Source organism: Biomphalaria glabrata, chromosome 12, assembly GCF_947242115.1.
Source record: "Biomphalaria glabrata chromosome 12, xgBioGlab47.1, whole genome shotgun sequence".
Lineage (NCBI taxonomy): Eukaryota > Metazoa > Mollusca > Gastropoda > Planorbidae > Biomphalaria > Biomphalaria glabrata.
Genome location: NC_074722.1, coordinates 28,517,999 through 28,530,324, shown reverse-complemented (window position 1 = coordinate 28,530,324; position 12,326 = coordinate 28,517,999). Strand labels below are relative to the sequence as shown.

The 12,326-nt window shown below is 40.0% G+C and overlaps 1 protein-coding gene across 2 annotated transcripts in view; it reads left to right on the top strand.

Annotated features, from left to right (window-relative positions):
• The window catches only part of LOC106069390 (uncharacterized), a 56,326-nt gene extending 45,620 nt beyond the window's left edge, over positions 1-10,706 (top strand). The window contains exons 4-7 of one of the 2 annotated variants that reach the window (XM_013229045.2): positions 4,639-4,785; positions 5,361-5,437; positions 5,558-5,766; positions 6,187-10,706. In XM_013229045.2, the coding sequence (XP_013084499.2) occupies positions 4,639-4,785; positions 5,361-5,437; positions 5,558-5,766; positions 6,187-7,601 (1,848 nt within the window). In that variant the 3' untranslated portion in view covers positions 7,602-10,706. Of the gene's footprint in view, positions 1-4,635; positions 4,786-5,360; positions 5,438-5,557; positions 5,767-6,186 lie in introns of both variants that reach the window. The other variant, XM_013229044.2, reaches the window with a different exon arrangement.
• The last annotated feature ends 1,620 nt before the right edge of the window (positions 10,707-12,326 follow it).

Sequence of the window (12,326 nt, the reverse complement as noted above, 5' to 3'; positions counted from 1 at the left end):
ATCAGAGATTTCTTGTAATTTTGACGTTTTTTGGCTAGAATTTTGAATTGCTATTATTCTAGAATATTAAGTAGTCGGCTACTTGGCATCTTCTGCTCCAACTAAGCGATTGCCAAGGGCAACAGGATCACGCACTCCAGAGACACGGGAAACAAAAAACTGTTCAATTTCATTCGGAACACTATTAGAAGGGAGAAGAATTAAAAGAATTAAATTGTGGATAAAATGCGGCGGCGTCTGCGGCGGTATTTGTTTTAAGTTTTTCGTGGCTATTTTATGTAGCGATTAAATGCCAGATATTCTCTCGCTAGTTGTATCATTTATGAGTAGCTAGAAAGAGAATGAACAGACGACAAGTTCTGATTATTGTTCTCTTGGTGGCGTAGGAATTCTGCCTGAGAATTTTCCACCAAAAGCGATTCGCTTCGCGCACCTATACAACGTTGCAGTGCGGCAGCGCGTGGCCGGCAAACTTCTGCTCAATTATTCACCAATGCTAAAGATTCCTACGCCAAAATGTCAGCACTTTTTTTTTTAATCCTTAGTTATTATTATTATTTATTTTAATATAGACTTGCGTTTGAAGGTGAAAAGATCTTGATATACCGGCGTCTTACTTCCCACGCGGCATTATTAATGAAGGATCAGGTTCGAATCTTCAATTGTGTAAAAATAAAATGTGATCGCGATGTAGCGTGGGCGTTAAGTTGCTGTCCTTTGAATAATGTGAGTTAGCTTTTTTTTTTTTACATTATATTATTATTTTTGCCCTCGGCGACGACCCGTAACTTACCGTCGGGGAGTGGGGGAGGGGGGCGTTTGATTGGTGTGTTATAGAATTCACTTAACTGAATATTTAGTCACTTTCAATTGGTAAAAGAACTAGCCTCACTCACACACACACTCACACACACACACACAATATGACTAAGTTATTAGCGATTCTTGATAAAATCTTTTCTTAAAGGCTGAAAGACCTCATTCCAAAATTATCACAGCCCTTGGTGTAACGTATATATATTTTTTTCGATCACAGTTTCGATAAAGCCAGAATCGATTTTGTGTGCTAACGTGTGTGTAGGCCTTATTTGACATAGTCATTTATTAGTATGACCTTATTGTGTAGCTGGGGGGGGGGGAGAGCGCAAGGAGAAAAGGGGTGATCCTATCGAGACCTCATCAGTGGAGACCAATAGCTATACAGACCTGTGACGTGGCAACTCGCTATTGGTCTCTACTGCCTCTCTTGTTGCGACGTTGACGATCAATGTTCAGGCCTTCTATGAAGGCTAGTCTCGGTCGTACGCCTCTGGATTCCTGCTACATTTGCCTTGATTGTTTATTTTTCCGATGGTAGAGTTTAGCGGCCCCTTTGTTCTTAAACCAAAGCACACAAATGATAGCCACACATTGAAATGCGGAAACTAGAATGAAATAAAGACAACAATAGGCCTAATAATGTTTGTTCTGTGAAGCCAAACTTGTATTTTGGAATTAACAAAACAACTGAAAAATAATGTTTGGAATCGCGTTTCATTGGATACTATTTTTACCAGATATATCTTAATACTGTTGAAATGTAAGAAGCTCTTTTTCTTCCCTTTCTTAGCATTGTGGGAATGTTGACGTAATGCTAGATACTGTTTTTTTTTAAAATTAATAAACAAGGTACAAGGTCAGGTCGCCATTTTGTGCGTACTCATGACTTCCACGATCCTACCACCCCAAACAACGACTTATCACCCCATCTCCACACAAACACAACGACTTATCACCCCATCCCCACACACACAACGACTTATCACCCCATCTCCACACAAACACAACGACTTATCACCCCATCCCCACACACACAACGACTTATCACCCCATCTCCACACACACAACGACTTATCACCCCATCCCCACACACACAACGACTTATCACCCCCATCCCCACACACACAACGACTTATCACCCCATCTCCACACACACAACGACTTATCACCCCATCTCCACACACACAACGACTTATCACCCCATCCCCACACACACAACGACTTATCACCCTATCTCCACACAAACAAACACAGGACCTTGATATCTGTTCATATGTTAACTTTTGCGAATCCAACAAGCTCCGTTGATAATCGTCTGCCTATAAATCATATAACCAGTGGCGTAGCTAGGATGAGGGGGGGGGGAGTGGGAAAATTTTGAAAATTCCCCCGGGCCCCCACTTGAGGTGGGCCCCTAATGAGTGTTTTTGTACATTAAAAATTAAATATTACGCAAAATGCAGGGCCTTCCAAAGAGGTCAAGCCCCCACCCCCACCCTCAAACGATGAAAAATTCCTAGCTACACCCCTTCCTATAATACGAAATTCCTCTAACGATTTTTTTCTTTATTAGCACTATTGAAGAAAAAAAACCAACACCGCCGTCATGTTAAATGAAGGTAAAAAGTCATTTTGTACTAGCGTCGTGTCATCCTAGTATCTCTGTGTACACCTATTAAATCCATTAATTAGTGATCATTGTGTTTTTAATCAGTTGGAAAGGAGGCTGAAAAAACACAAGGGGAGGGGGGGGCGATTGTCTCCCTTGTAATTGTAGTCTCTCACCGAGACGTGGGTAGAGGGTTTGAACACAATCATCAGTGGCACTAATTGCTGTAATAGTGTTGGTGGTGGAGGAGCTTAATGGGAGCGGGGGGGGGGGCGGATTGTGTATCGATTAGGTAAACATAGAGAGAGCAGGGGGGGGATGATTTGCATAATGACATATACATACAATGTACAAACAGGTTTATGTATCTACTTAGTCTGTCAGTCCTACACACATATACGTACATGTAAAAAGACACACACAGTTCTTGACTTAGCAAACTTGAGTGAGAAGGGTAGAGGGAAAAGTGAAACATTGATGAGGAGAAAGTGGTCGAGAGAAAGGGAAAGTGGTTGATAAGGAAAGTGAGAGAGAGAGAGAGAAAGAGAGAGAGAGAGAGAGAGAGGAAGTTGTTTATTAAGATAGAGAAACAAAGAAAGAGAAAGTGGTCTAGAAATAAATTAGTCGAGAAAGAGAAAGTGGTTTATAGAGAAAGTGGTCGAGAGAGAGAGAAAGAGAGAGAGACAAAGAACAAAAGAGAACGTGGACTAGAAAAAAATGAAAGTCGTCGATTGAGAGAGAAATAGAGAGAGAGAAAGAGAAAGTGGTCGAGAGAGTGAGAGAAAGAGAAAAAGTTAGGGATAGTACAAGAGAGATAGAGAGAAAGTGATCGTCAGAGATATAAGCTTGTCGAGTGAAAGAGAGAGAGAGAGAGAGAAAGTGGTTTAGAGAAAAAAAAACAACAAGAGAGCGAGAGAGAGACATTAAGGCAACAAGAAATGGTGAAATGGTATATCGAGATAGAGAGAAAAAGAGAGACGGATAAAAAAAAGGGAGGAGGAGGGGGGGGGAATAAGAGAGACAAATCGAGCGAGAGAGGGCCAGGTTGTTTCTCTTTTAAAGCAGCATTAACATGTCCACTCTACTGTTGACTCGCCAACCTCTCCACGGACACAGTTTATTAACACCTCGGGCCGCACGCCTTGTTCCACTCTCGAAATTGAACCGTTTCTCACTCAGATGTCAAGTCTTGAATTAACTCCCATACCACCCAACACTCCATCTGAATCCAACACTTCATCCCGCCCCCATTGTCGTGTGGGCTCTGGCCTCGCAGTAAACACAGTGCAAAACTCCTTTTTACTGCACTACTATTTGCGTTTACTAAATACAGCGAACAATTACTCTCGGACTTATGTGATAGCGCTATAAACTCTATTATAAACACGGCAAGAGAGACCACACTTTGACCCTAATAGTCTCACTCTACTGATATACTAACAGAGGCTACCACAAAGTATTCTGGACTCTGTAACAGTGCCTAATAGTGTTTGTTTATACAATAGTGTCAGTGTATAGGAAACAAATAGTCACAACTATTAAGCAATTATTCACACAATTTACGATATAAATGCTTATAAAAGAACACTTCCTCAAGGACGCGCATGAAGGGCGGGCAACACCTAATCCAGAGAGAGAGACAGGAACAGCAGGCTAAAGGGTCAAAAGAGAGAAAGAGAGAGAGAGAGAGAGAGAGAAAGAGAGAGCATATTATAATTGTAATATTTGTATAATTGTAATATTATAATTGTAAAATTGTTAGTAGGCAAGACACAGTTTTGGTGCACATCTGTGCAATCTCGATTAGGCGCTGTGGTCGAGTGGTAAAACGCTTGGCTTCCAAACCGGAGTGTCCCGAGTTCGAATTCTGGTAAAAGCCTAGGATTTTTAATTTCGGAGCCTTTTACGGCGCCTTTGAGTCCGCCCAGCTCTAATAGATACCTGGCATTAAAAAGTAAAGGCGGTTGGTCGTTGTGCTAGCCACATGACACCCTCGTTGGCAACGCAAGTTCTGAAAGGGGAAACTTTTTTTTTTACATGTAGGGGAGACAGAAGCAAATATGGGGGGGTTAACAAAATACAAAAAGTCTACTTTGTTGTTTGAATATTTAAACATTGACATTCTGAAGCATCCTTCATTGGATGAGGAAACATGTTTGTAACACTCTTCTGTAACGTCTCTTTTTTGTGTTTTCCATTTTTCCAAGCAGCAAATTTTGAACTCCATGCACAAGTACCAGCCTCGTTTTCACATCATCAGGACGGCAGACTACATGAGGATAGGCATCTCGCCTAGGACTACGGTGGTCTTCGAGGAGTCTCAGTTCATCGCCGTCACAGCCTATCAGAATGAACAGGTAGGAGCCCCCACACATACATACGTGAACACATACGCAAACAGCCACACCTGTATACGGGTATGCCTGCACATATATCCATATATACATTCACACACACACACACACACACACAAAATGGCGTTTTTTGGTCGGTCGATCGTGTCCGATGGTGTGTAGAGCTCATGACAGCGCAACTGTCACAAATAGGTTAGGGCACCAAGCTATTTGAGATATGTGGCCTCTAGTAATCAACATAAGACCATTTTCTTTGCTTTTTTCTTAAAAATGATTTAAAAAGGAAACCCGAACAATTTTAGCCCCCCCCCCAGCATTTTAGGGCCCTAACCTACAGCTTATGTTACCTATAGGCTAATCCAACACTGGCTAAGCTAATGGCTTACCAAATGTGAAAAAGTATTTGTCCAAAGCAGTGCAGCGGCTTAATTAACGAAAAAAATAAGCAGCAACATCTATTCACCATTTCTACTTCCTGTTTGAGAAAGTTTTATTCAGCTAAGGTTTAAAAAAAATGTTTATATGGTTTCTTTATTTTTATGTTCTCTATATTTATATGTTTGTTTAAAATCTTTCAGATAACAAAGCTCAAAATAGACAATAATCCGTTTGCTAAAGGATTTAGAGAGAACGGAGGTGGTCGAAACAATAAAATGTAAGTTGTTTTTTTTTTACCCTATCCAGGTTAAACTGACCTATCTCTCCTGCACCCCTTACCAAACAAAAACAGACCCCCCAATGAGTGAGTTAATGACACTGTATTCTGGTATTGCAGGAAGAAGCAGTGCGCCCCTCACCTGGACACCTCCACCTCCTCCTCCCTCTCCCACGACGGGCACCTGTCGTCCAACAGCGACGTGGATGACGATGAGGACAACGTGGAGATTTGCGTGGACGACGATGACCAGCACTCCAACGTCTGCTGCCCAAGTGACCAGGACGAGGAGAACCTTGGGAGACGCAGCGCGGGCGCCTCTTCCAATGGTAAGAAAACTTTTCTTATTTCTTATTACACTTCTAATTTTCAAATCAACATCCTGTCCCATTATTATAATGACTAATAGGACTTATCAATGTAGCAGTATACCCTACAATTACAGCGCAGCCTATTTGCAGTCTCTATATCTACAATTATACCAATGAAAATTTTAAAACGCTTTTGCTAATATAGATATTTCTTTTCTAACTTACCTACATTACTGACCAAGTTTTATGACTGACCTACTTTTATTTTTTTGCTGACCTAGTTTTTTTTTTTTGTTTTTTTTACCTTGTTCTGATTGGCCTAGTTTGCTTTTAATTCCGACTGTTTTGGTTGCGTAATATTTGATATAAGATATAGACCTTTTAACATTAATGTTATTTACTTTTTGAATAACTGTTCGTTCTTTTCTCTTCACCCAGATGAAATCAATATGGACAGTAAAGAATTGATTCATCGACAAAAGAATTTTGAGTCGGACGACAGAGCTATCTATCCAAATCATGGTCTGTCTCCTAGACACTTCGTAGATGGCAAAAATTGTGATACTAAAGATTCAAAGCCATTGACATTTAACATTAGCAGGGAGTTACACGGTGATAAAAAGCCTTCAGAGGACGCCTCTTCTAGGTTGGGAATGCAAGAACATGAGGACACTTCAAGGAAGCCTCTTCTCAAACATAGCGCTGAGAGCTTGATAGCCAAAACCTCGCCCAATGACGAGCGAAGGAGAGTCTGTGATGCGATGAAACTCTCATCCTTAGAAAAGGCAGACCCGACCAGTATTAGTAGGCTGACAGACAATGATGAGTCTCCGATTTTCAGCAGAGCCAGGCAGTTCAGGGAAGGAGCAGATTCAGAAAGGGCTGAAGCTTGTCCTCCTTCGGGTGAGCAAATGCCAATGAACTGTGCAAGCCGGCTCGCTCATCACAGATCTTTGCTGTACTCCCAGGATGGTTACAGCGCTGACACAGAGTCAGAGGGCATGCAGAGGCACGCTGCTGGACAGTTGCACCTGTCCCCGCATAACCAGAGAGACAAAGTCCTGTCACGGCAGGAGGACAGGCTCAGCCAGTCCCACTATCATCAGCTGTTGAGGCTGGAGTCAGAGAAGCGCGACCTTTTTGAGAAGGAAAACAGGTTCTTGCAGGAGCAGAAACTTTTAAGCAAGGACTCTCGAAGCCCACCAAATGTGACGGTCTGCCAGAGGTCCTCGCTGGCTCACTCACTGTTCCCAATGTGCCATCCTAACATTTTCGGGACCAGTGCATCCGCTTTCCACCACCCAATGGCATCTCTTTATATAAACACCATGGCCGCTCATCCGCAGTTCTTGTCCCATATCGCATCCTCCTCAATGGCATCCGCTGTCACAACAACACCATCGTCTTCTCCTCCACACAGATCCCCAACCAGCGCCCTGTCAGCCCTTTCCGCATCTTCCTCAGCATCCTTGTTTCCATCCTCCATGTCGCAAGCCTCCCTCCACCACAGCCTCCCATCCTCTCATCCAGCAGCCATGGCTAGGGCCATAGCCGCCTCCGCCCTGCCCATGTCGCATCCACTGACATTCCTACCTCGCCACGCTGCTGCTTCGTTGGGCCCCTTGTTCCAAGCACGCTCTCCGCCAAGCAGATTCCACCCTTATGCCCCCAACCCTGTCAGTCCTGGCATCCCTTCGTCACCAGAGGGCGGTGTATCAAACTCCAGCTCTCCGAGCCCATCCAGTTCGCCGCTCATGAAGCTTTCGTCCAACGGGGTCATCAAACCAGTACCCCTCCCAAGAGAAATTGGCCTCAACCTGAGCACATCTGACTCTAGAGTGGTCCCTGTGTAGACAGTTTTAACCCCTTGCTGACCACAACTGAGGTCTTGAAAGTTGTTTAAACGTATGTTTTATGCTCACTATAAAAGACATAATCACCGAGAACTGCAGTGAACCCATGATGCTGACATTACCATAAACAGAGAATGCAGTCTTCACTTTGCCAAATAGATCTCTTGATCTATAAGAAACTAATTTAACATTTCTGCAGGGGATGCCAACTAGATCTCTAGATCTAAAAGAATCTAATTTAACATTTCTGCAGTGGATACCAACTAGATCTCTAGATCTAAAAGAATCTAATTTAACATTTCTGCAGGGGATGCCAACTTTCCTTCTTGACGTAGCTTCATTGACTTGTAATTTATTACTGATTGCTGCCAACTCTTAAATATAACTTACACGGGAAAGATCCAGGTTTTCCTGGGTCTATATTGTTACATATGATTTGAGGGTTAAAATTTGTGTTTACAATTGTTTGTTTGCCTTTTGCGTACGTGGGCTTACAGCTTATATTGGTAAAAAAAAAAACGTGTAGATTTACTGTAAATATTACAATGGTCCTTACCATAATTGTTATAATTAATAGCAGGGCAATAAAGAAACATTCTTTATTATTCTGGTGTAAGAAGGAGCATAAATTGCATATAATTCATTTATATTTAAATTCAAACATTATACAAAAAGTTTTTGTCTGTGTTAAAAAAAATGAAATTAACTGTTATTGTATTATGTCCGTCTTTCTATTTAATCTTTTTTTGACTCTCTACTGCGTTGTAAATGTTTCAATATATAAATATGGCAATTGTTCAAATGATTTCAATATATAAAATGTAATCTGCTCATGTCCAGACACAATGGCAGGCTCATGTCCAGACACAATGGCAGGCTCATGTCAAACTTTGTAATTTGGTTTTTCTGTCTTTCTGAACCACTTAAAAATGTTTATAAACGTGAAATTGTAATATCGACTTGGCTTCTTGGTATGTTTGTGTATTGGTTTTAATGCTGTTTCAAATAAATTGTCAATAATTACTTGTTATTACGATATTCCCCAATTACCAACACATACACACATTCATACACACATACACACATACATACACACAACTCACGCGTACTCTCGGTGTCTAAACAATTCTTAGTACATAGTACATTGTGATAAGCCCTCCCCCCCTCGGCCTTGACCTGTTGTTTTTTTTTCGTGGAATTCGGACAGGAAGTAACTTTCTTTCTTCTTTTAACTTTTCAGTGTTAGTGCATACTAGTTGAGACGTCCAGTGTTAGGTTGAATGTGGTACTTTTCAGTAGACTGTTTTTTTTATAGAGTATTTACAAAATTTGGTTTTTCAATCGCTAAATAACAAACTCCCACCATCCAGCCCCTCCATCCTCATGTGCCCATTACGACAAGTAAGGGACTTTATCCCTCCCCCCCTACAAACCCCCACCAATCCATGGTCAATGCAGACCACAGGGGAGGTATAGAAGTAACATATGGACTTCTAAATCTTAGCTTATAATGTTGATGGGGTATATTCATAAAATGGTATACTATATAATTCTTAACTCACAAAATTTGAAAATGTAACGTCTATTATATAATGTAGTAGAGACATGTCTTTTTGTTGTTGTTATGTTGTATTGTGTTGTTTAAATATTCAATGCTTTGTGTATGTGTTTGTGTGTTACGATGTTTGTGTAATAGGAATTCGTATGTGTTGGTAAATACTCCGTGGACCTAGTTTTGAGTATAGCTTTCATTAGATCAGTTAGTGTCAGCCCTTATTTCCCAATGCCTAGTGTATGCCCTTATTTCCCAATGCCTAGTGTATGCCCTTATTTCCCAAATGCCTAGTGTATGCCCTTATTTCCCAATGCCTAGTGAATGTCCTTATTTCCCAATGCCTAGTGAATGCCCTTATTTCCCATTGCCTAGTGAATGCCCTTATTTCCCAATGCCTAGTGAATGCCCTAATTTCCCAAATGCCTACTGTATGCCCTAATTTCCCAAATGCCTAGTGTATGCCCTTTTTTCCCATTGCCTAGTGTATGCCCTTATTTCCCAATGCCTAGTGAATGCCCTTATTTCCCAATGCCTAGTGTATGAATTGAATTTCGTGCGTGTGGTTTTTTTTTGCGTGCTCGTGTGTTCGTGGTGTGGCGCCACATTGCATAATTATTGCATTTTTGCATTATTAGACTTAGCCTGCCACAGATGTGCGATATATATATATATATATCAATTCATAGAGAAATAACTTTCAAAGAGTTAGGCTTAGAAAAGAGGGGCGGGGGAGGAGGATTAAATCTGATTAGATGAAAAGAATGAATGAAGTAGATGTTTGTAGAACTTGTATTTTCTCTCTGTCCTTGATATTGTCAGAACTGTCAGCTCCCCCACACCACGCCGCCATCTTCTATAAAGTCAAGTCGTGTACAATTATCCTCCATACAGTTGAGGCTAAATTACTTCCGGTTGGTTGAAATATATTTAAAAATAATTTTAAAAAAACAACAACAATTTTCTTATTTGTGTTATATTTATAAATCTAATTTGTCTTTATTTGAATTAAATTTAAAAAAAAAACTGATGATGATTACATTATGTTGTAGAGTAAAATTGCTCTGAAATCAGATCCTGTTTCAACCGGAAGTGCTTAACCCACCCACGTCTATATTTAGCATAATACAAGACAAGACAGCGGTCTTGAGAGAAACTAAGCTCTAGTCCTAGCTTCATGAAGTTTTAATCAAGGGCATTGTAGAGCTGTTATTCGGATGTAGAGTCATTATGAATGAATAGATCTAAAGCTATCAGTCAGACATTACCAGTGAAATTTATAATGGAAGTTACCCCCCCCCCCCTTTCTCAACCTCATCATTTACCAACTACTCATAAAAATAAAGGTTGATAAAAATGGCGTTTCTTGCAAATGATCAAACTAGATAAATTATGAATGTGTGTTTAGGAGCTGATTGTAATTTAATGATGTGTTCTTCATGTGTTTGAACACAATGTCCTCTCCTTGAACTGGAGTGTTTGTATATAATATTAATTTGAAAGCTACAACAGCAAACAAAACATTTCTTGAAATAAAAGTGCAATACATTTAATACACGAATTTTTGGTTTCATTGTGTCATTATCTAATCGTGTCAACTTCAATTATCTATCTATCTATCTATCTATCTATCTATCTATCTATCTATCTATCTATCTATCTATCTATCTATCTATCTATCTATCTATCTATCTATCTATCTATCTATCTATCTATCTATCACTCTATCTATCTATCTATCTATCTATCTTTCTTTCTTTCTCTCTATATATCTATCTATTTATCTATCTGTCTCTTTCTCTCTCTTTCTCTCTATCTATCTAATCTATTTATCCAACTCTCTGTCTGTCTCTTTCTCTCTCTTTCTCTATCTATCTATCTATCTATCTATCTATCTATCTATCTCTCTCTCTCTCTCTCTCTCTTTCTCTCTATCTATCTATTTATCTGTCTGTCTCTTTCTCTCTCTTTCTCTCTCTCTATCTATTTATCTATTTGTCTGTCTCTTTCTCTCTCTCTCTCTCTTTCTCTTTATCTATCTGTCTGTCCCCTTTCAGACCTCTCCAACGAGGGTGTCATGTTGCCACCACAACGACCAACCGACTTTACTTTTCCCCAGCTAATGCCAGGTATCCATTAGAGCTGGGTGGATTCAGAGGCTCCATACAGATACTGAACCCTAGCCTTCAATAGGAGTCGAACCCGGGAGCCCCGGTTTCAGAAGTCGAGTGCTTTACAACTCAGCCACCTCTAGGTGTATATAGGTATGCTAGAAATGTGTATTAAGAAAAGTAACATCTTTTATATCCTATACTTATACGTTACAAGTAGAGCGAATGTTTGGGTCAAATGTCCTTAAAAAGAAACATTGGAATGAGTATAATACTATATACATCAAGACATATATCTTACAATGAGATTTTAATCCTTTTTGTATTGTGACCTTATATATATATATATATTGTACCAGTCCATCCATCCATTAACGAAGCCAGAGTTATCAATTTAAAAAAAAACATTAATAATTTTAAAAACAAAACTGTTCCATTTGGGAAGATAAAATGTAGCCGTTGCACCAGAAATTTTCTAGATCTAAAACGGAAGGACGGACGGACGATACGAAACCTTTTTCACGGGTTCTCTAAAAAATAGCACTAATATGTTAACACTTTTTCCTCCTCCCTATTTTTTTTCTTTCCCCTTTTGTCGCCAGGAACTTTTGATCGCCATATTTCATCTTTACCCCATATGTGACGTCACTCAGACACAATGGCGACTCAGCCAAATGGCACTACGACCTGCAGCACTAGAGGCATTATATAACCTGACCTATATAATAATTAATTATTATTATATGTTTCTTTCTGTTCTTTTCATATCACAACTAAAGATTTAAAAAAAAAAGTAATTTAAGAAACAAAGTACACACAATAAGAAAGCAAAAAATAATGTAATTAGCATACATATATTACTGCGTAATAGCGAAACGTTGCTAGGGAGTGCAATGTCGCTGGCGGAAGGATTTTCTAGTTCTTGTCTGCTACGGTGGTCTTGACGCGAGCTTACAGTGGAGCGTAAAAATAATAAACCTTCAGCTAACGATTTGCAACCTCTGCTTCTTTTATAGGTGTTAATGTATGTGTGTGTCTGTGTCTGAAGTAAGGCCAGAAACT